This window comes from Hyperolius riggenbachi, chromosome 5, assembly GCF_040937935.1.
Source record: "Hyperolius riggenbachi isolate aHypRig1 chromosome 5, aHypRig1.pri, whole genome shotgun sequence".
Classification (NCBI taxonomy): Eukaryota; Metazoa; Chordata; class Amphibia; order Anura; family Hyperoliidae; genus Hyperolius; species Hyperolius riggenbachi.
Window position 1 is genome coordinate 44,420,986 of NC_090650.1, and position 24,308 is coordinate 44,445,293.

The window sequence follows — 24,308 nt, forward strand, 5'->3', positions numbered from 1 at the left end:
ATAAAAGCGCATATCGGGCTCCTTAGCCCAGCAATATCTCCCTCTCACCGCGGTGTCGGCGTCCCGTACTCCCGCTTCCCGAGGTTTGCCGGCGCTCAGTCTCCGTGCATAGGGTCCCGCTGCTCTGTGACGTCAGTCGCACCTGGCTCCGCCCTACGCGTTTCGTCCAATCGGACTCATCAGGGGCTGACGTCACAGGCACGCCGACGTCTCTTATAGCAGCGAGCTCCTTAGTCGCATCCATTGCGTCATTTTTGGCCGCCTGAACCGCATAATGCGGAAATTATTGGTGTTTGCTCTCACTCCCATTAGTCTATGGTAGAGCCATCTAGTGGAGAAAATTCTAACAGCATCCATTATTCTATCTACACACTAGACCTAGAAAATGGAGTGCATTCAATGGTCTACACTGGGGCCATCTGCTGAATAAACCATTAACAGCCATATATATATTGACACAATTATATCGCATTCCTATCTAATCTCTAAAAAATGGAAATAAATATGAATATAATATATAAAAAATTGTTTTAAAAATTCCCTAACAAATTCCATGTGGCTCTCTGCTCAAATTATATCCATACTTCCTTGATTTCATTCACCTACTTTATATGGAAATTTAATAGAAATGTAATTGCTACAGTTTACACTCACAATCTAGCATTAATTTGGCCTTCAATTCATGTTAGTTGATGGGGGTTACTTAGCTACTGTGCCCAGTCATAGGGCACTTTTGTATTTGACACAGCTGCATAGGCTCTATCTTTTGCCCATTTTTCACCAATAATTTCCTTTTGAACCGATATTCCTGGGCTATAAGACACACCCTTGTCATACCTCTAATCACACCCATAGCCACACCCCTAATCACCATCATTAAAATACCAGAAAAAATTCAGAAGCAAAAGACAAAATTCACACCACAGACTGTTCCTCTCTATCATCAGTGGTTCTCCTTCATTTTTACATTTAAAAGAAATATATCAAATTAAATAATAGAAATAAAATTTAGAGTATATTAACCCCTTGTTCCCCACTCCCCATAGCTATAAAAATAAAACATGAGTAAAAAAAAAAGTGACAGCATTTAAAGAAATATTTAGTTACCTTTGGGACTCAGCTTTTTTTTTTACTATAATTGCCATAAGGGTATATCGCTGTTATTTTTGCAAATTAGTGGTTTTAATTATTGCTATAGTATAAAAGAAAAAAACAAAAACAAAACAGAAAAAAATACACCTTTAATACCAAATAAAATATTGTTGCCATACATTGTACTAGCAACATAATTTAAATGTTGTAATAACTAAAACGTGTGGGTTTTATCTATGGTAGCACATTTTATTTTAAAACTACAAAGGATGAAAATGGCAAATAATGATTTTTTTTTTCATTGTATTCTTCTTACTCCCTTTAAACTACATATAAAATAATATAATTCTTAGCAAAAAGTTCCATCCAAAGAAGGCCTTATATGTGGCAAGAAAAAAGAAACAATATAGAGATCATTTTGGTGTGATAAGTAGTGATAAAGTTATTGACGAATGAATGAGAGGCGCGTGATATGTGAAAATGGCTGTGTTTTTTTAAGGGGAAATTACTTGTGGTAGGGGAGTGGTTAAACACATTTTTCTCTGTATAAAATACATAGATTTACATAGATCTGTACATGAGCCCTGAAAGAGGGACAGAGGGATTTGGATCCCAAAAAGGGACTGTCCCTCCGAAAAAAGGGACAGTTGGGAGCAATGCTAAAGGTATCCTTTAAGTGCCAAATTCTTATTTAACAGTATGAACACAGCTCTTACTCCGAAGGAGAGATACCAGCGCGACAAGGACGGACATGTCTTACAGCAGGCAGGGACACAAGGTGATGTAGTCCTTCACCACCTAATTGACTCGAGACATGAGACATAAAATAATGACAGACGTTACATTAACCAAATAAGTTTATGACATGTTTGGTGCTGATGAGCGGAAAGAATGACATCAAGTGAAAGAATAAGAGCACCTCCGTGATCAAAATAATTAACAGCTAATATTTTGCTCCTCACACTTGCTTGACTCACTCAAAAACGTTTGCAGCAATGAAAACGGTAATTTCTGTAGTTAAAAGTGTACCAGAGACAGAAGTTTTATATATACCCGGGGCTTCCTCCAGCCCCCTCCGCACAAATCGCTCCCTCACCATGGTCTAAAGCAGGGGGGTCAAACTCAAATACAAAATGGGCTGAAATTGTACACTCGGACCTAGCCGTGGGCCAACCTCAATGTCTAGTGGTCACCTCACTCCCTTATAAAGTTCCCAGTTGTCTAATGGCCTCCCTCCGACCCCTTTACAGTTCCCTGGTGTCTAGAGGCACCCACCCTCTCCTATACAGTTCCCTGGTGTCTAGTGGCGGCCTCCCATATACAGTTCCCTGGTGTCTATTGGCCTCCACCCTCACCTGTACAGTTCCCTGGTGTTTAGTGCTTTCCCCCTTTCTCCCCAATATGGCTTCCCTGGTGTTCTAGGGCTTCACCTCCGATATAGCTTCCCTGGTGGTCTAGAGTGGACCAAACAAAATACAAAGTGGGGAAACCACTTGAGGGCCAAATTGAATGGCTTGGAGCGCCAGATTTGGCCCACGGGCCAGAGTTTGACATGTATGGTATAAAGCCTCTTAGATCATCTGGTATCAGTCCTGTTCTCCGCGGTTAGTCGGGGCCAGTCGGCGCAGGCGCAGTGCGGCCAAGCATGCTAACCTGTCTCTCTCCCGCGGCTGGGAGTGTTCACCTGCGCAGGCGCAGAATGCTCCCGTCGATGGGAGCATGGGGGGGGGGGGGGGTGAGTGAGTGTGGCCAGACCGCACATGCACAGTATGCCTGACTGGCCGTGGAGAACAGGGCTGATACCGGACGATCTAGATGGCTTCAGACCGCAGCGAGGGAGCGATCTGCGCGGAGAGGACTGGAGGAAGCCCCAGGTACAGTATGTATAGAACTAAATTAGCAACTACCGCTTGCAGTAGTACGGCTAGTCAGAAGGAAGTCCTTATGCGAGACAGATAAACCGCTAAAAGATCATGCCCATTTTTATCTATATGGGCCTTCATCCATCCCCTCTTTCCCTACAGATACAGTGCAAAGATGACTGCAGGATACAGAAGGGTCAATGTACCAGCTAAGCGCTGGACCTTCACGCAGAGTACACAGCAGGAAGCAATGCTGGCTTTAGGTACCATGTCACTCACAAAGGAAGCTCCAGTGAAAGCTATCCTGTGATATCACTTCCTGTACAGAGGCTGGACTGGGGTGGATCAGGTGAACTGGGTGTGGTGTTCGTCTTAGAGATGCCTGTACCAATTATCAGGCGCCCAGGCGGTGAGTTGAGCACGAGATGCCAGTATTTTAAAACAGAGCTAAAATCAGTAACGCAAGTGTGCAGTAGTATTGTTCACCTCTAAGTAGAAGTACGCTAACACCACAAGCCAGTAGTGGCACCTCCTTCATTTTGATCCCAGCAACCTCCATTTCTTTGCCCATTATGTATGTACTGAGTAGATTTTGCTAGAGTCCATTAAAACAAGGCAAAAACAACCCATATCCATGATATTAATTTGTCTTCGTGGTAACGGAGAGGCAGTAATAAGTTCACCACCTGAGCTTTTACCGGTACTTCTTCTTCTTCTGCAGTCGGAAACACAGGACCACTGGTGTCAGGAGGTTTTGAGAAATTTGGCTATGAAGAAACCGATGGTGTCCATATCTGCGAGCGAGAGGATGTCATCATTCAGCGTCACAGTGTTTTCCTCCAGGTCACCTGTTTCAGAAACTGACGGGTCAAACCTCTGCAGAAGCTTCAACTGGTGCGGGGACAATCCAGCCCCGGGCATCCCCTGCCTCCCTATGTGTGGTTCCTGTTGCATAGAAAATTATATAAAATCAAGTGGCCTCAAAAGAAATATGGGAGCTGTTATTAGAAAAAAAAATTAATTCACTTGAAATATATATATTTTTTTACAACGATTTACAAAGGTGCTTCAAAGTTTTAGAACAGGGCTGGGCGATCCTTGCATGGCCCGGGCTACATGCTGCGGATCACAGGCCGTATTCTTAAAATGATTCCCTTTCCCTCCTGGAGGTTTAACAATCGCCTAACTGCCGCTTCCTGTGTCGGGGCTCTCCATGGCCACGGGGTGTCACGTGACACGCCATCAAGACATGTCAGAGCGTAATATGTTGGAGACACGATGCAGTAAGCAGCGATTAGGTGAGTGTTAACCCTCTGTTTCCTTCCCCTCGCGACTCTGCAGGGAGGGAAGAGAGGAATCCGCGCATGAAGGCCGAATACAGCCTGCTGGCCGTAGTTTGCCGAGCGATGCTTTAGAACCATGTCACACACGTGCCACATGCTATGTGCAGCAGGCACGTTCAGGCGCGAGTGAGGAAGAAGGAGCAGCTGAACTCACGCCGGCTGGGAAGGTGAGAGATTTTCATGCATGGGCACCAGGGGGAGCACATGAACATTTTTTTTTTGGGGGGGGGGGGGGGGGCAGCACAAGGCCGATTCCCGAGAGATTTCATTCTGAAACAGATCAAGCAGGGGCGTAACTAGAAACCACTGAGCCCTCCTGCAAAAGTTTGGATGATTCCCCCCCCCCCCCCCCCCGGCCCACTAAGGGCTGTTTTGGGGGTGCGCAGCACGAGGAGAGAGCTTGGAAACACATCAGCGGGGAGGGGTGACGGGCCCCTCCCCCTCTGGCTCTCCCCTCCAGCATCTATCAGCAGCAGCAGAGCGGGCAAGAATGCATACCTCCATTCACCGTGAATGTCCGATCTCTAAGTGCCTCACGCTACTTCCTGTTTAAACAGGAAGTAGCGTCAGACACTTAGAGAGAGAGGAACCTCCAGCTGCAAACTCTCCGGCCCCCCAAACACCCTGAGTGGGCCCTAGAGCCCCCCGCGCGCGGATGCAGGAGCTGCACCCCCTATTGTCACGCCCCTGAGATCAAGAATCATCCTGAAGTGTATGAGCAGCCAACAGATCCCTCTCTCTAAACAGATTCCATCAGAAGGAGATCTGCCTCTAGGCCGATCTGCCCTTACATCGCTTGTGCTTTTTCCTGATATGGTTGATCGAGAAAAAAAATTGGAAAGGGTTAAGGTATTTTAGAACAATTAGATATCACAGTAAATAGCCAGTAGTGCTACCAATCAGTGGTATATCACTATGATTGTTAAAGGGAATCTGAAGTGAAAAAAAAAACTTATGATATAATGAATTGTATGAGTAGTCCAGCTAAGAAATAGCTAAGAAATAGAACATTAGTAGCAAAGAAACTGTTTCCAGTACAGGAAGAGTTAAGAAACTTCAGTTGTTATCTATGCAAAAGAGCTTCTCTGAGCTATTCCACCCAACTTGGAGACAGCCCTATTTTCTGAGGCACTTATACATCAAGGGCCAGTTCTAGACTTTTTGCTGCCCGATGCAAACTTGTGAGGATGCACCCACCTCTCTCCCCCCTCAGCCACTCCATTCCAACTCAGTCAGGACAGCAGTGCCACCTCCTCCCATCGGCTGTGCAAGTCAAATGAAACACTGCTGATCTCGTCTCCTCCCTTCTCACTCACTGTCAGACTCCTCACAGCACAACAAGCTGCTTTTCCCCAATGATGTCCTCTTCACTTCGCTCTCCTCTCACTTCTCCTCCTACTCTGAATGCATGCTGTTAGTGTAAACACACAGTACAAAATGCTGCCCTGTAACTTCTGCGCCTGATGTAAATGTTTCACCTCTCTTCATGAGAGAACCGGCCCTGTATACATCAAATAAACAGAGGCAGCTTCAGATATGGTTTTACTGCAAGGGAGTACAAAGGGTCAGTAGCTCTGCTCTGTTTTATAGTTTAAAGTACAGAGTGTGGTTTGTAATTGCAAATATGACAGAATGATGCAATGTTATAAAGAAAAAGCTATTTAACGGAAAATAAAAATAAGAGGCTCTTTTCTTTGCTACTAATGTTCTATTCATTATCCGTACTACACATACAATGCATTATATCATCATTTTTTTTCAGCTTCAGTGACACTTTAAGGTCATAATAAGGTCAAATTCAAGCTTTTAACAAAAATGTTAAGAATTTGAGGGTTATGCTGGAGGAATGCATTCTGGACGGGTTCAGTGGGTTCTGTGTGTCCAAAAATACAAACATGGCTATTTGCTATACTGAAAATAACACAGGATGACGCAGGGAAAACCGGCCCATCTGCCTGCCACGAGTGCGAGATTACAGGCAGATGGGCCGCCCCATCCCTGTAGTCTCTCTGTGCTCTGTGGGCGCTCCCTGGGTTTATTAAAGAGAACCTGAACTGAAAATAAAAAGTCAAAGTAACCATACACACGTCATACTTACCTCCTGTGTAGTCTACTCCTCAATCTCTTTCTCCTCTCCTGCGTCCTGTTTGTCCACTGTGATCAATGGAATTCTCCGTCCTCCATTTTAAAAATGGCCATTACCCCATAACAGTTTCTAGGTCAGCACACTGTTACACTGTAATATCACCCACTTAAAGGGAACCTGAAGTGAGGAAAATTATTTAAAATAAACTCATGATGTAGCCGCAAATGAACACTACATACTAACCTCACCTTCAGTCCCTCTCAGAAGCTCTCCATTTTCTTCTTACTGTGATCCCATCCAATTCTGACAATATTTTGTCAGAACTGAAATATACCAGTTGCTGTCAGTTATATATCAGCAGCTGTCAGTTACAACTGAATGTGCAAGGTGATGTCCATGTTTCCCTATGGCTCAAGTGGGTGATGTTACAGTTTAACAGTGTACTGACCAGGAAGCTGTTATGGGGTAATGGCCATTTTTAAAATGGAGGACTGAGAAATCCATTGATAACAGTGGACAAATGGGACGCAGGAGAGGAGAAAGAGATTGAATAAAAGACTACATAGGAGGCAAGTATGACCTGTGTATTGTTATTTTGACTTTTTATTTTCAGTTCAGGTCCTCTTTACGCCATAGGGAAACATTACCTTGCACATTCAGTTGTAACTGACAGCAGCTGATATATAACTGACAGCAACTGGTATATTTCAGTTCTGACAATCTTGTCAGAACTAGAAGGGATCACTGTAAGAAGAAAATGGTGCGGTTCTGAGAGGAACTGACAGTGAGGTTAGTATGTAATATTCATTTGCAGCTACGTGATGTATTTATTTTAAATAATTGTACTCGCTTCAGGTTGCCTTTAAAGCCAGCTTCCGCCTGCATTTGCTGCCATATGAGGGTGTTACCCATACAGCAGCAAATGCAGGCGACACAGTCAAACTCAGGGAGGAGTCACAGAACACAGAGCGAGCAAGAGGCACAAAGGGACGGGATTGCTGGCATCTGCCTGTAAATTTGTATTTGTGAAAGGCAGCTGGGCCGGTTTTTCCTGCACCACCCTGTAGTTTTCCCGATCTGGTCAATTCTTGTCACAAGCATACTTAAAAAACACCTGCAGACCATTAAAAATTATTTGTATACCCATTTTTATGTTCGGTATCCTGGTTACAGCATCAGAAATGCTTCTTATACTGTATGTATATATTATTGTATGTAGCAATATTGCAATATGTTAACACCAATATATTGCCTGCCCACACAATGCACAGCGATTTCCAATAGAATTCAGCAGGAAATCTAATGGTAATTGTCCTGCTTTCGCCTGATGCCCACCCCCTCAACTGTAAAAGTGCACCCCCCTCCCCTGTGCTCAGTAAAGACTCACCTCCGGCGCGACGCCAGACCTCCCCCTGTGTTCGGCAGGGCCGCCTTCAGGGCATCACAGGGGGGGACTGCTGTATGGGGCCCAAGTGAATCTGGGGTCTGGCGCACAGTGACACACATGGGCCCCAGCTGCAGTCTGTATCTGTCCTTCTGGCTGCCCATTAATGTGGTGAGAGGCTTGCCCAGGAGTTACCTTAATCAGTTAGTAAATAAAGTAAACCTGAGACGAATGGGGAGAAGGGATTTTTAATACTTACCTGGGGCTCTTTCCAGCCCCCTGAAGACTGTCAGCTCCCTAAATACTCTTCCTGTCCCATCTATTGTGCTCCTGTGAAGCCTGCACAATCCAGCTGGGTTGCTGGGCACTGCCCATGCACTGTTTTTGGTGGGGCACGTCCTCTATCGTGCTCCCATAGCTGGCAGCGTTCTACAGTCTTAAAGGGAACCTTAACTGAACGGGGGGTAAGAGTTTTACTTACCTGGGGCTATTACCAGCCCCCTGCAGCAGTCCTGTGCCCTCGGCGCCGCTCTGGAATCCTCTGGTCCCCCGCTGTCACTTAGTTTCGTTTTTGACGACTCACCAGTCGCCGGCCGCCATGCGTATTATTGGACGCATTCACTAATGCAATTAGCGCTATTGCTGACCGCAACGCATACAAAAATACGTGTTGCCGCATATCTACGCGTGCGGAATGCGGCAACGCGTATTTTTGTATGCGTTGCGGTCCGCCATAGCGCTAATTGCATTGGTGAATGCGTCCAATAATACGCACGGCGGCCGGCGACTGGTGAGTCATCAAAAACGAAACTAAGTGACAGCGGGGGACCAGAGGATTCCAGAGCGGCGCCGAGGGCACAGGACTGCTGCAGGGGGCTGGTAATAGCCCCAGGTAAGTAAAACTCTTTACCCCCCATTCAGTTAAGGTTCCCTTTAAAGTGACACTGAAGCGGAAAAAAAATATGATTATAATGATTTGTATGTGTAGTACAGCTAAGAAATAAAACATTAGGAGCAGAGACATGAGTCATGATTTCCAGTACAGGGAGAGTTAAGACACTCTAGTTGTTATCTATGCAAAATAAGCCATTCAGCTCCAAGACTTTCAAAGTTGCAGAGAGCTCTGTTATCTGAAGTTTATTATCTCAGCTGTCAGGCTTTTTCTTCTGCAGAGAACAGTTCAGGACAGGTCAAAAGTTCACAGCCGACTCTGTAAAAAATCATTTAAAATGCCGAGCAGTGGGGAAACTGCAAATATTAGAGAATGGTGCAATGTTATAAAAAACACTGTGTAACTGAAAATAAAAATATGAGGATATTTTCTTTGCTTCTAATATTCTAGTAATTATCCGTACTACACAACTAATTCATTATATCATTAAAAAAAATTCGCTTCAGTGTCTCTTTAATGAACTGAGCATGCACAAAACATTCCCAGCCATGGCAGTGCGTGAAAAATGGACACACGGACATTAGTGTATTCAGGCCTTCAAAGATTGTGATTTGCCATGTGGTGCAGAGGGGAGTGATGGGGGCTCAATAGATTTGTCCAGGATGGGACCCAAACATTTCTGATGGTGGCCCTGGTGTTCAGCATCAACACAAGCGCCTCTACCACATGACTCGGTGCACATACCATAGTGACAACACAAGTGACACACTTGGTCAGTTGGTTATAGCAACATCAAACACGACAGACACCCAATCGAGCCCTAACAGCATTTCTGATCACTTCAACAGATTTTGGCCCAAAATGAATTGAAAGATCAGACGGGCACTTGTTGTGACACTGATTCTCCTCCGATTTGATAAAATTACTCTATCGGAAGGTTCATTGGGCCGTAATATCGAGTAATATGCGGGCAACCTTGGGAAACCAGGGCTCTTGTCCCCTGTAATATTTCAGTGTGGGCAGAATGAACACCATACGAGAGAGTCTTGTAGGCTTTCAGTTACCTGTGCTTGAAGCTGGAGGCAAGGGAAGGTCCTCAGAGCCCAGGCTACTTGTTCTTCATTCTCCGATAAAGTTACCGTGCAGGTGCTGTACACCAGGGTGCCGCCAGGCCTCAGCAACTCAACGGCCTCAAGGGAAATAGAGAAATATTAGGGAGCATCGACAAAAATACAAACTAAAAGTGCCCACAGCGGCACACACACCTGTAACTTTGTTATGCAACCTATAGTCAGTTACATACATCACTAACTGTGTTATTTTAAGGGGAATCTGTAACACACAAAAAAAAGCCCTGGGGGGTACTTACCTCGGGAGGGTGAAACCTCTGGATCCTAATAAGGCTTCCCCTGTCCTCTTCACCCTCTAGGATCCAGCACTGGTTTCCCCAGACACAGAGCGGCAATACAATTTACAACGGCCACTGCGCACGCGGCCGTCTCATCTAAGAAGGAAGACTCTGGATCTCATAGAGCAAGTGTGTCTGAAGTCCAGCTTGTGGGGCCAAATGCAGCCCAACGAGCCTTTTCTGGTGGCCCCCAAAGCTTTCTACCGTTCATTCCATGTGTTCCACAGGCCGTAGCTGCAGTGCAGCATGCAGGGGCCACCTTGTGTCACTGCTCTGCCTCCTTCTTTGCTCATCTGTAGGTTATCAGTAACCACTGCAGCAGTAACAGCCACTAATTAGCAGCCAACATTGTGCCAGCTGCAGTAACAGCCACTAATTAGCAGCCACCACTATGCCAGCAGCAGTAACAGCCACTGATTAGCAGCTGCCACTATGCCAGCAGAGCTCCTGATTGGGGAAGGGGATCAAGCATTCCCCTAACCAATCGCGATGCTTGGAATAAATGGACACGACCCCGATCAGGGGCCATGTTCATTCATAAAACAGCTGGGTATCAAGGGTGTTTTAACACTGGGTGTCAAATACCCTAGGTACGCCACTGCTTAAAGGAAACCAGAGATGAACGCTTTGGTGTAAAATAAACATAGCCCCAGTTCATCAGAAAAGCATATTATTTAGTGGGCTTTGTGCAGAATGAAATCACCATTTCTAAAAACCTTTTATGACAAATATAGAAAAAAAAACGTTTTTCAATATACCCTTACATTAGCAGCTCCTCCCATTTCATTACAGCTCTCTGCGATGCTGCGAGTATACAGAACAGGAAAGCAGAGCCAGAAGGGGGAAGACTTGGGCTTGAAAAGACATCAGAGAAGACAGACTCAGCTATAATGATTCCCGAGCAAAGCCAGACTGAATGCTCAGTCGGGGATTTTATCAGGGCTGATAACAAGCAGGCTGAGCAGTGAAGGATGAAACAGAGAGGAGGGTACGTGTTTTCTCTAATGTCCCCACTGATATATATGGTGAAATACATGAGGGCGCTTCGTCTCTGGTACACTTTAAAGAAAGCCTAATTGGTAGCGAAAAAAACAAGGTATAGATCATCTTGCTGTGATAAGTAGTAATAAAGTTATTGGGGAATACAAGAGAGGAGCGCTGACAGGTGAAAATTGCTCTGGTCCACTAGGGTAAAAACCCCTTCGGGGTGAAGTGGTTAAAGAATATGAAAGAAGGCATGGAACACGACGGTAACATACCAGCTTGAAAAGAGTTGTATTACTTTAACAAGATTAACGCGATGATTATAAGGCAAGCTGAACATCCTCTTCCATGGTATTATATGTACAACAGGCAGTGAACATGGCCGCACTTACTGCGCTGAAAAGCTTACGCTGCAATGGCTGATAGGAAGTGACTTCTCTAAGTGACAGCAGACAAGCCATATTTGGTCTCTGCCCCATTCCGCTACACGGAGCATCTAGGAGAATGCGGTCAAAGGACTCCGGGTGGAAAGGAGGACCACTACCTGGAAAGCACAAAGCCACCACTGAAAATATGCCAGAGCAAATTTAAAATTATGAAATAATAAAATGAAAAACTTTAACGACAAGGTTAATATGTCATGTAATAGACACGAGTGTCTTTCCACAAGCATGTGATCAATTTATAGCAAAAATCTCAAACAAAACTAAGCTCACTTTCATAGTCTGGAATACTGTTTTAAAGTTTTTGTCCAGCTCAATATTATTTTCTAAGACTCCTGCCCCTCAAGATGATCTGTCTCTCCTTAGCTGTCTACAAACAGTCTCCTGTGTATACTCCACAACCTTTCTGACCACACCACCCACCAGTGGCGTAGCTAAGGAGTTGTGGGCCCCGATGCATGTTTTACAATGCCCCCCCCCCCAAGCATTCTATACATAGCAATTGACACGGCGCACCAAAACCTGCCAATGGAAACTACAGTGTCAGAGGTGCAAGAGGGGATTAGGGAATAGTTTGTTAATGATTACCACTATTCAAAGTATCTATAGAAGTGATTATTATGAGCACAGGACCAATAGAGAGCTAATACTGTAGTTGAGGGAGGGCCCTTTGGGGCCCCTCTAGCCCAAGGGCCCCAGATTCGGTGGCTACCTCTGCAACCCCTATTGCTACGCCCCTGCCACCTGCCTGCGTGGACACCCTACTTCAAATGATTGCTTCCACCTATGCCAGGCTCGGTCCTAATGATGCAGGGTTGTGAAAGGGGGGGGGGGGAGGCATCTCAGCGTTAATTACTTACCTGATAGTCCGTTATTGATTCATTCACGGTAGTGCTCCAACCCCCTTGGGATCGCAGCCATTCCAAAGCTCTGGCCACTCCATCTGCATTGCCAAAGTCCGCCCCCAGCCCTGCAGCGTAATTGGTGGCTAAAGATCAAAGCCGGGACAAGGTCTTCCAGCACCCAAGGCTGAGACACCAAAGTGCGCCCCTCCATCCCTCCCACCCCAGCTGCCACACACTGATTGCTGTTAGACTTAGAGGGCCCCCAACACCTTAATCTCTAGTTATCTGGCCTGCAGTGACTGCCATTTTCTTATTTCTCTCTGCTACAAACACAATAGGGGAATGATAGCTGAGTGAGTTGTGCACCCCCTCCTACACTGCACCGTCTTCTCTTGCTCCCCTCGTTCCAGAGGCTTCCCTCTCCATAGGTAAGTAAGTATACAATTTTTTGGGGGGTTTACACTCACTTTAACCTTGAACACCCCCCCCCCCCTCCTCATCATTAAGACAGAGCCTGATATGACAGGAAGTACGCTTTAACCGCTTGCCAACCACGTCACGCCTATGGGACACGGCTGTCTCCTTCATTGGCTCAGGGGTGATCCGTTGTAATAGACTGAAGCCTATGACAGCCGATCACAGTGATAGGCTGGCGGGGGAAGGGAGGGGCCACTATAAAAATTATTTAAAAATACACACTTTTATTTAAAAATAAAACAAATAAATATTTAAAAAAACAAACAAACAAACATTGGGGGAGCGATCAGAGTCCACGAACAGAAAGCTCTGTTGGTGGGGAGAAGGGGGGGGGGGGGGGGGAAATCACTAGTGTGTTGTGTTGTGCGGCCCTGCAGCGAAGGCCTTGAAGCTGCAGTGGCCCTTTTTGTGAAAAATGGCCTGGTCTTTACGGGGGTTTAACACTACGGTTATCAAGTGGTTAAGGAACAGTGGTTTTTTGGCCGTACACCCAGGGCCGTTCTGCCATTTTTGAGCCCACGGTAAGGAAGTCCAGAAAAGTGCTCTTGGACTGTGAATCTTGTATATACTATTGCAAGTTCCCAGCAGATGTGCTATCTGTCACTACATTGCGTGGCATGTTTTTATACATTTCTGAAAAAAGAAGTGCATTTGGAATGTACTGTGATTGCGAGTGTTGGTCATATCTACATTTGCCTAACACTTACACTTTAAGAACATTAGTCCGCTTCTTACTGACATCTTACCTTCACCCGTCCCCCCTGAGTCATGTGACACGGCCTTGGTGCTGTTGAAGCAGAACGCCTTTATGCTTTTAAGTTGCAGCACTGAAGCATTGTGCTTTATCTTCTCCACTTTGCTTGCTATCTTGTCCACAGCAATGACTTCCCCCTGGGAAATAAAGCACTTGGTTACTTTTACAAAGAACACAGAACTCCAGTAACGCTGTGCTCCGGCTTCAGCTAAGAATGGACATGTTTTCACTTCCATGCTTTGGAGGAGTGGTTTGGACACCATTCCCTATGCTGATATATGTGTGAGGCACAACAATCAGAACAGTGGCGTAGCTACAGACCTCAGGTCCTGATGATAGGAATGGGTGCCCCCAGTATAGGTAGCCAGGTAGAGGTGCCCCGAGTATAGGTAGCCAGGAATAAGTGCTCCCAAAAGTTCAGGTAGCCAGAAACAGGTGCCCCAATATAGGTAGCCAGGAATAGGTAGCCAGTAAGGGGGGGGAGCAGGGGTGCACGAGCAGCAGTTGAGAGGGTCATCAGATACTTACTCCTGCCAATGTATCTAATGACCCCCTCAGACGCTGCTCATGCACCCGCCACTGTGCCCCTCCCTCCCTCGCCCCTCCCTCCCTTCATGCAGCATGTGGGGAGGATAAGCTTGCCCCCGGGCCCGGTTGTACAGGTGACCACTGCGACCAAGGCCCTACGCCACTGAATCTTTTCCACTGGCAGATCCATCTCTCTGCAGCCTGAGTCAAACAGTGGCTTTTGGGAAAGCTGACAAAGTGGTTTGCTGGTCGTTGGTGGGTCTAAAGAATCCAAAGCAGTTTGCTTTCTATCCGACACCTGTCCTCGTTTTAGTAAACGACAACCCATTGGTGCTCTCTGAAATTTGTAATAGTTTTAATCAGCTAAGTTTAATCGGCTTAGGATTTCCAGCGACCCGCTGTGGACTCTGTACATTTCCCTCACTCCCCACAACATGGGGGAATTGTTGCCTCTCCACAATACGCACACGCTTCGCTTTCCAGTAATATGTTAATTGCTGTTTTCAATCAGGATATAATCACCTCAAATACACTCAACTAATGATTACATGTACAGCTTTATCAAGCCACAGGGATCGCAGCCAGCTGGCGTCATATCCAGACAAATCACTTTCATCCAAGTGTTCCTATTCTCTAACATAAAATGATTGTTTTTAAGGTGGAGTTGCCTTAGCATCAAGTACTTCAAGCAAATCTGAAGCAAAAATAAACTAATATAATGAATTGTATGTTTAGTATGGATAATAAGTAGAACATTAGTAGCAAAGAAAAGAACTTGTTGTTTTCCAGTACAGGAGTTAAAAAAAACAAAAAACTTCATGTGTATCTATGCAAAAGAGCTTCTCTGAGCTCGAATACAGTCCTCTTTCTGAAGCACTTATAGGGACTCAGAGACGACTCAGAGTCGAAAAAAATAACAGATTTATATATACCTGGGGCTTCCTCCAGCCCCATCCGCATGGATCGCTCCCACGCCGCTGTCCTCCGCTGCCTCTATCGCCAGTGCCGGGTCTCATAACTTCTGCCGGGTGTGGCCAGTTGTACGCATGTGCAGGGACTCCCTCCGTCTCGCCGGCGCCTGCTTTACGCTTGCGCAGTACAGAGGGAGCGCGTTTGCGTCGACTGGCTAAAGTGACGGGACCCGGTACCGGGGATAGTGGCGGCAGAGGACGGCGGCGTGGGAGTGATCCATGCCCCAGGTATGTATAAATCTATTAAAATGCCAACAAACAGTGAGAGACAGCTTGAGATAAGGTTTTACTGCAGGAAAGTTCAGAGTCATTATTTCTGCTTTGTTTTATAGCTTAACTTGCCCTTCTTCCCCAGAGCCCTCTGGGTGATCAACTGATGTTTGTACTCAACAAACAGAGGGGAGAATAACAGTAAGCAGTTATACACCTTCCCAGCAGTAAAGAAGCCAGCACCTGCGATAAATTCAGAAATGTAAACCAGGGGAGGTAGGATTTTTCAATGGGCAAAAACTAAATTGTTTTAAAATAAATATTGAAAAAAAAAAATAAGCTATTTTTTAAATTAGGCTATTTACAGCCAAATGGATGGGGAAAAAGTAGAAGCTGGTATGGATTTCATATTCCTGGGATCAAAGATCTCTGGGGATGACTGCAGCCATGACATGGAAAGTTATGGCAAATTTGGGTAAGATGCTGAAGTATAAAGAGGTCACCTTACCAACAAAGATCAGGATAGTTAAAGCTATGGTCTTCCCAGTAGTATCATATGGCTGCGAAAGTTGGACTATAAATAAGGTTGTGCATAGAAAACTTGATGCTTTGTGGGTGTGGAGAACGCAACTGAGAGTTCCCCAACTTGCTAGAAGATCTAACCAGTCAATATTTCAATAAATAAGGCCAGGTTGTTGCTACTACTATTAAAACTTAAAAGTTTTGGTCACACAATGGGAAGACCGTATTCTTTGGAGAAATCCTTGATGCTTGGGAAAATTTATGGCAAAAGAAAAAGAAGACAGCAGCTAAGATGAATAGACATCATATGAGAAGTTATGAACATTCCTATGCAACAGCTGAAACAAGCAGTGACTGACAGACACCTGGCATGCAGAAGTACATATAGATGTGAAGTGGACTAAACGAATGAGGAGGTGGAGGAGTGCCTTGAAGGAATATCTATCTGTTGCTCATACCAACCAATCAGGTTTTCTGACTTCCACTGCAGTGTAGTACAAAGGCAAGAAGGAATAGAGTGCCTCAGCATGGATATTTTGGCCTATTGCAACCCTGATGCACAAGCTCTTCTCGTTATGGTTGATTTGTTAAGAGTTGTTGACATGTTCTTGGCACCCGTCTTTGAAGGATCCTCGCACATAGATAATTATAACCAGCAGCCAAAATTCCCATCAGTGTGTGGCCAGATTATGAAGAGGAAGTTGGGTCCACACTACTTATGACAGTTCACAATAGTTCATGATAGTGCAGTCACAGCCAGAAATTACTTATATCAACAAAAGAAGACATGCAAGCAAGGGGGGGGGGGGGGGGGGGGGTCTGGTTGGAAGACTTCTGAAGACTTTGAACAAGAACAGAACGTAGGGCAAGAGGGAAATTTAAAAAAAAAAAACTTTGTTTACATTCTTTTTTTCCATCAGAATATTAAACTTTTTGTGTGTTTTTTTTTAATTACTTAACTTCAAGTCGTAAATTGGTGAGGGGTCTGGGACACGACCCTTATATCCATTGACTGTAGGTGTTACTATGAGCTTTCCCTGTATACCGAAGCATACCAGATAAATCTCCTCCTCGTTATTACCAGTTTTCCCCAAAGACCATGGCGATGTCTAAAGAGCTCTGTACCCATCGGCATTTGGCTCTATGCCAGGAGTGTCGTACTCAATCACAGAAGGGACCAAAATCTAAAACATTTTTTAAAGAGAACCCAAGGTGGGCGGTTGGAGGGGCAGATGGGACAAAGAGGCATGTTCTCTGCCTCATAACATGTCTCTGTGTCCCCTCCCCACCACCACCACGCTGTAGCCCCCTGAGATTAGTGACAATATTTTTCGCTATCTCTGAGGTAAACACAAGGAGAGGGCGGGCGTTCCTGCAGGGTTTCCAGAGCTGCCATTGGGCAGCGCTCTCTCCCTGGCCACGCCCCCTGCCATTCCCCCGCCTCCTTGCACACTATGAGAGACACACAGTCTCTCAGTGCAGCGTCGTGACCCAGAGGTCACCAAAGTGAAAGTGGGCCATTACTGTCCACAGGAGCGGTGGTTTTTGCGGCTACCCGATCCGCTGAGCCCCCAGATCAGGAAGCTTACTTTTTTTTTCTTATTTGAGCCCACCTCGGGCTCTCTTTAAGTTACGGGCCGAATTGATTTTACTATTATCATTTTTGAGTCGTTTTTTGCTCGCGGCTTACTAAAAATGCATCATATAAAGGAATAATATTACTGACCAAGTTATAATTTTGTTTCTTTAAGGCATAAAAGTCAACAAAACAAAAGCAGTCACTGTGTTACTATGGCTGAGATGATGACTCGATGTTCTCATTCTATTCCCACTTGACAAAAAATAATGAGAAAATATTTCCCACAGAAAAAGCTTATTTTTTTTCCTCTGGTGGCTTGGATAGATGTGATTAGAGTCAGCTGTAATAATAAATGGAGGAGGCTACAGGCGTGCATTTAAAAAAGTGTGCACAAAGAATAACACGTAGCTATAATACGCTACCTACAGAGAGCATGGTGGCATAGTGTTTAGAGTGTTCAGCGTTCTCGCCCCGCAGTGCTAGGTCCCTGGTTTGTATCCCAGCCAGGGAACTATCTGCATGGAGATTGTACGTTCTCTCGTGTCTGTGTGGGTTTACTCCGGGCACTCTGGTTTCCAAGTTAGGCCTCTCTTCCATGGGCAGTTGAACTGTGTGCTCAGCAAGCAGTTACCAGACAGCAGTGATCAGTTATCAGGCAGCAGTGAGCAGTTACCAGGCAGCAGCAAGCAGTTGTAAGAGTTTGAGAGGCATTTCACTGCCTATCAACTGTCCATGGAAAAGAGGCCTTAATTGGCTTCTCCCTAAATTGGCCTAAAGGCGGGTACACACGCCGGACTTCAACTTCCAAACTACGGGTCGTAAGACCCGCCCACGGAGCAGCCGCTCTGAAGACAGTTGCACGTGAGTATAAACTGTCATCAGACGACCTGTCGACCCAAAGTTTGAAAAAGTTTGGCTTTGTTTACGCGCATTTAGACTACGATACATACACTACATGATACATACATGTACATATGACTATGGTAGGGATTTGATTGTAAGTCCCTCTGAGGGACAGTTAAGTGACAAGACTCTGTACAGCGCTGCGGATGATGTCGGCGCTATATAAATACTAAATAATAAAATAATACCTACAGAAAGCTAGTTTCAACTGGACACCATTTTTGAAGACAAGATTTAATTGGTAGTGCAAACAACTTCTTCAATTATAATAGGGTGAAGTATCGGTAAATCCCCAGATATCTATACAGATAGCCCCCGTCTTATGCAAGGTACAAACCATGAAATCTGTCAGATTTACTGTCAGATTGGTTATTTCCAACATGTCCAATCCGATTTCCGATTGATTTTATGTTTACTCCAATGGAAAATCGATTGGAAATCAATAGGAATTTAGATCGGACATGTTGGAAATAATCGCTCTGACAGTAAATCTGCCAGAAAAACTCATCGTGTGCACCTAGCATTAGAGAAGCCTGACTTACGAACGACACGCCGATACGAGGGGCACAAAAATAAAAAAAAAAGCTGAACATTTTTTCAAAAGGACCTTGTAGTTTTTCAGAAAATGTATTTAAAGACTTCAAAGAACAAATGGTTTTTAAACTCGGTAAAACAACATTTTGCTACGGTACACTATAACTATATAGCGGATTCCGAATACACTGGAAATTTGCATGGATTACATGAAATCAATTCATTTTCAAAATCACAATTACGTATAATCGTAATTGCAACATTTTACGTCAAATTTTGCCTAATCAAAATTAGCACATTACGGTCATCACTAGGACAGGAGGCAGAAAGGGGCACGGGGGACAGAGGTGGTACAGAGGACGTAGAGGTGGCACAGAGGGCAACACTGAAAGTGTCAGGGGGACAGAGCTGACAGTGGGTGAGGAGAAGGCAGAGGAGGACACTAAAGGCATAAAAGGAACAGAGGTGACACAGAGGGGGGCATAGAGAAGGTACAGGGGACAGAGATGGTACAGTGTTCTGACTTACGAATAGATTCAGGTTAAGAACAAACCTACAGTCCCTATCTCATTTGTTAACCAGGGACCACCTGTCTCACCAAACTGAGATCTGTTTTTTAGATGTCAGTGCTTGGCTGAGGGTGTGTATTGTTGTTAAAATGCCTTGGTACAGATGTTAGAGCAGTGCCGCATGTTGCTGATACCTGTTGTTAAAGGCCCCCTCCTACTTAGGTAGTATTGTTCCAATATGGCATAGCTGGCCTCTTCCACACCAGTTTTCTTCTCTGTCCAGAGTGTACACCTCATTATTAGAGATGGTCAATGAAATGCTAAAAAATTGGTTTGATTCAGACTCGGGGCTTGATTCACAAAGCGTGATAACTCATATCACGGTCACGCTAGCGTTTTGCACGCGCTATACCGCATGTAGCGGTTTTCGCCGCGCAGCCGAAAATATTTGCATTTTTGCAAAAACCATTACGCGCGTTATAGCGCGTGCACAACGCTAGCGCGACCGAGATAGGAGTGATCACGGCATTTTGAATCAAGCCCTTAAAGTGCGCCAGAGACGAGTACACTTCAAAGTTTTATGCATACCTGGGGCTTCCTCCAGCCCCATCTGCACGGATCGCTCCCACGCCTCCCAGCCTTCTCCGTCTTCTACACCGGGTCCCGTAACTTCAGCCAGTCGAGGCAGTGCGCTCCTTCCATCTCTCACTGGTAGAGAATAGTACTGTGCAGACGCAGTACTATTGTGCACCGGAGAGACGGAGTGAGCGCACTGCGCTTGCGTTGACTGGCCGAAGTTACGGGACCCGGTGTAGAAGGCGAAGAAGGCTGAGGACGGCCGCGTAGGAGCGATCTGTGCAGATGGGACTGGAGGAAGCCCCATGTAGGTATAACACTTTTAAGTGTATTTGTCTCTGGTGCACTTTAAAGTTCATTTTATGTAAATGTATTCTGCTTAGAAATGGACAAATTAAAATCGACAGATGATGGTGCTGAATATTATAAAGTGTTATGAAACTCAACTTTCATCTAAAGCAGGGGTAGCAGGGAACCTACGGCTCGGGAGCCAGATGTGGCTCTTTTGATGGCTATATCTGACTCGCATACAAATCAGTAGGTGTTGATTCACTAAGCTACACACTGCTCAAGCAGCGCAGCTTAGGGTGGCAGAGCAAGTAACATTTTCAAAGTAGGCACGCTACTGCTGTAGCATGCACTACTAACTAACGTACCAGCGCTTCCCCAAAAATGAACAGCTGCTCCAATTGTCCCACCCTGGATCCTGTCAGGTCCAGTGACTTTGTAGGACGAGATCCCCACAATTTGATTTGCCCAATTAGCTGCCTGTCACTTGACAGGCAGCCTATTGGGCCAAAGTGCGGGGATCTCATCCCACAAAGTGAATCAACCCCCAAATCAGCTAGCTAATTGCACAAGCTGTTAGTCGGTATTTCTCCTGTCTGGCTCTCGGGGGAAATTTCAGATGTTGTTGAAACCCAAGAGAAGCTGATGACGAGACACTTTCGCTGCCCGGCAGATCAACTGTATACACATCACCATGGCAACAGGGACGTGAGCCCTCTGCTGTGCATGCGCACTGTCCCAGTTTGAAACATATTGTATGGCTCCCAGGAAAATACATTTTTAAATATGTGGCATGTATGGCTCACTCAGCCAAAAAGGTTCCTGACCCCTGATCTAAAGCATTAAAGGGACTCTTAAGTGAAAAATGTGGCAAGTTTAACTTACCTGGGGCTTCCTCGATCTGCTTGTAGTTGTGCTGGTCCCTTGCCGTCTTTTTGCGCTGCTCTATTGAGCAGCTGTGCCCCTCCAAAACCAGGCCGACTCTGTCAGTTGCCAGCTACTGCACATGCTGACCCCCGGGCCTGCGCCTTCTCAATCGCGCTCCCATGGCTAGGAGTGTTTGGCCATGTGCAGTTGCAATTTTTACAAACTGTGCAAAAGCAGAACAATAGAGGAGGCGTACATGCAGCTTTCGGAGGAGCAACGATGCTGCAGAATTCAGAAACACAGCATAAAACTAATAGAAACAATATATATGATTGGCTTAGTTGGGTGCAGGGCAGGATTCACCATAAGGCACTGTAGGCACGTGCCTACAGGCGCCTGATGATGGAAAGGCGGCTCACCCCCCTCCGCGAGCGCCTCCCTCTCTTCTTCCTTGTGCAGAGGCCTAAGTCGAATTTAAATGAGAGGCTACTCACCTGACTCTCAGCATTCCAATGTTGAGATCTACCTTCAACTGGGGGGAACCTCTAGCTACCTAATGCTTTGGGTCACCTCTAGCTACTTAAAGGGGTTCTGTGGGGGGTTGCGGAAGAGAAAAACGGACACTTACCTTGGGCTTCTATCAGCCCCGTGCAGCGGTAATGTCCCACGCCGTCCTCCTCCCATCTGCCGTTCTCCGCCGCCGGCCCCGGTCTAAGCGGCATGGGATCCAACTGCGGCTGCGCTACAGTGTCCGCGCACCCGCTCGCTTCCGCCTGCGTCATTGGAAGCTTACTGCGCAAGCGCAGTGCAAGAAAAAGTTGTACTGCGCCTGCGCAGTAAGCCTCAGATGACGCGAGCGGAGGCACGGCAACGCGCATTATTCGTCTGTGTGTCAGGCGAATAATAGCCCGGTACCGGCTGCGGGGAACGGCGGATGGGAGCAGGACGGCGTGGGACATTACCGCTGCAGGGGGCTGATAGAAGCCCAAGGTAAGTGGCAGTTTTTCTCTTCAGAAACCCCCACAGAACCCCTTTAAAGTGGGATTGTCACCATAAAAATCAAATTTCCACAGCAACTAGTCTGAGTGTATTAAGTGATAAAGATGCTAATCCTGCATTCAAAACTTGCAAAACTTTTTCTGCTGTTATGGCTTGGAGTTATCACATACTTTAGGAGCACTGGCCCTAGTGCCAAACAGTGCCAAATAGTTGAATGCTGGGAGTTCTTTTTATCTATAATATATTCCTCCTCTTCCATTTATTTCCCTGCCAGCTGCTTATCAGAAACTCCCTCTGATTACAAGCAAGGCTGAGGTGACTCAGTGATTGGATGTGTCAATAAAAAAGACAGTGCAGTTGTTAGTATACACCTCAGTGGGAGTGTCTGAATACTCTGGGAGGAGGGCAGCTAATGAATACACAATGAGCAAGAGAAGGGAGGGGGAAAACAAGAGTCAGGGAGGATATGATATCAGAATTTGCTTGGCAAGATGGCCACTGCCTAGAATAGGATTTTCTGCTTTTCCTTTATAAAATTCACAGGAATCATTACGTGGGTAGCACAATACATCTGTTATGTAAGTAGAAGTAGCATTTATCTACTTATACTGTACATGTGTTTTTTATTTCTAGGTAAGCATGGGTGTCACTTGTTCTTTAATACTGAGAGAACCTCTGGCTACCTAATACTAAATGGCACCTATGCCAGGTAAGGGGAAGTAAGGGAGACTTGACAGCTGGGACAGCCAGCACACTTGCGGTGCAGTTTGGCCGAGGTTTGTAGGTTCATGGAGAGCAAAGTCTAGGGTGCCAGGAGATCTGTGCCTATAGGCTCCTGTGATATAAATCCAGGCTTGGTTGGATGGGTTGATCAAACTTCTGATTTACTCAGAAGTTATTTTATAAAATTGTTCTTGCCTTCCAAATTAATCAGACTATGTTGCCATGTATTGAGCTGAGTAAACAAAGAGAAGGTTTTTTTTATTTAATGTTTTAGATGAAAAATGTAGTTTTGAGTTTCATCCACTTTCATTTGTCCAACTCTAAACTGCATACACTAGCAAATAATTCATATAAAGTTCAAACTTGAAAGGATTAGTGTCTCGTTGATAATCTCTGCCCACCATCCTGAAGCGTAGGATTTTTTTGGTTGTTGTGCTTGTAAAAGTCCCTCAACTTGTAGACATCAATAAACTCATTGTGGAATTGTGCCCTTTCTGATTGGCTCACAGTGGTCAGGAGGTCGGGAGCCAATGAAAACAGTTCCTGACCAATGTACGGAGCTCAGCTGTCTTTAGACAGCGGAGACCTGTGCTGACCGTGTTTAACCGAACCAGTAAAATGTCGTTTAAAATAGAGGTGCTAGAGCTGCGCTTGCATTACCTCATCATTCATGAGCGAGGCGATGTGAGTGGTCTTCCCACCAGGTGCAGCGCACATATCCAAAACCCGATCCCCAGGCTGAGGACCCAAAACATGGCTGACAACGGCAGAGGGTAAGTTCTAAAATAAAGATAGGGAAAATGTAAATGAATTTATAATGTAGATATTATACAAGTAGAAGTATAATTATAATTCGTTCAGCTCCACTGAATACTGTTGGATAGAGACAATGCTATGCATCCCTTCCTTCCACAAGAAGCTACTAAAATGCTTGTACATGTGCTAATCATTTCCGATCTAGTGTAACACTATCAAAAAACAACTCTGCTGCCCGCCTTATCCACCTGTCCTCCAGCCCCTCTGAGGCAGCCCTTCTCTGCCAATCTGTCCATTGGCTATCAATCACCCAAAGTATCCAGTGTAAACTCCTCACGCTATCATACAAACGTCTACAAAAGTTGCCACCTACATATGTTTACTCGTTAACCTCCAGATACCATCCCACCCAGAACCATCGCTCCTCACAAGAGACCCTCTTGTTTGTCATGCTTCGAGCCTTGAATCCTTAAAGAGACTCTGAAGCGAGAATAAATCTCGCTTCAGAGCTTATATTCAGAAGGGGCATGTGTGCCCCTGCTAAAACGCAGCTATCCCTCGGCTAAACGGGGGTCCCTTACCTCCCAAATCCCCTCGTGGAGTCCCGGGGATCTCTTCCTGGTGAGGCAGGGCTAATGGCCGCAGCCCTGCCTCCATGCGCGTCTATCAGCGCGTATCTCCGCCTCTCCTCCGCCCCTCTCAGTCTTCCTTCGCTGAGAGGGGCGGGGGAGAGGCGGCGATGCACCGCTGATAGACGGCGCTAAGAGGCAGGG

The 24,308-nt window shown here is 45.7% G+C and overlaps 1 protein-coding gene across 5 annotated transcripts in view; it reads right to left on the bottom strand.

Moving 5' to 3' along the window:
* Positions 1-3,587: 3,587 nt before the first annotated feature.
* NSUN6 (NOP2/Sun RNA methyltransferase 6) overlaps positions 3,588-24,308 on the bottom strand; it is a 52,081-nt gene continuing 31,360 nt past the window's right edge. For 4 of the 5 annotated variants that reach the window (XM_068235584.1, XM_068235582.1, XM_068235585.1 and 1 more), the window contains 5 exons: positions 23,440-23,559; positions 13,563-13,707; positions 11,444-11,595; positions 9,724-9,849; positions 3,588-3,899 (listed from right to left, as the gene is read on the bottom strand). In XM_068235584.1, coding sequence (XP_068091685.1) covers positions 3,699-3,899; positions 9,724-9,849; positions 11,444-11,595; positions 13,563-13,707; positions 23,440-23,559 — 744 coding nt within the window. In that variant the 3' untranslated portion in view covers positions 3,588-3,698. Of the gene's footprint in view, positions 3,953-9,723; positions 9,850-11,443; positions 11,596-13,562; positions 13,708-23,439; positions 23,560-24,308 lie in introns of all 5 variants that reach the window. The other variant, XM_068235586.1, reaches the window with a different exon arrangement.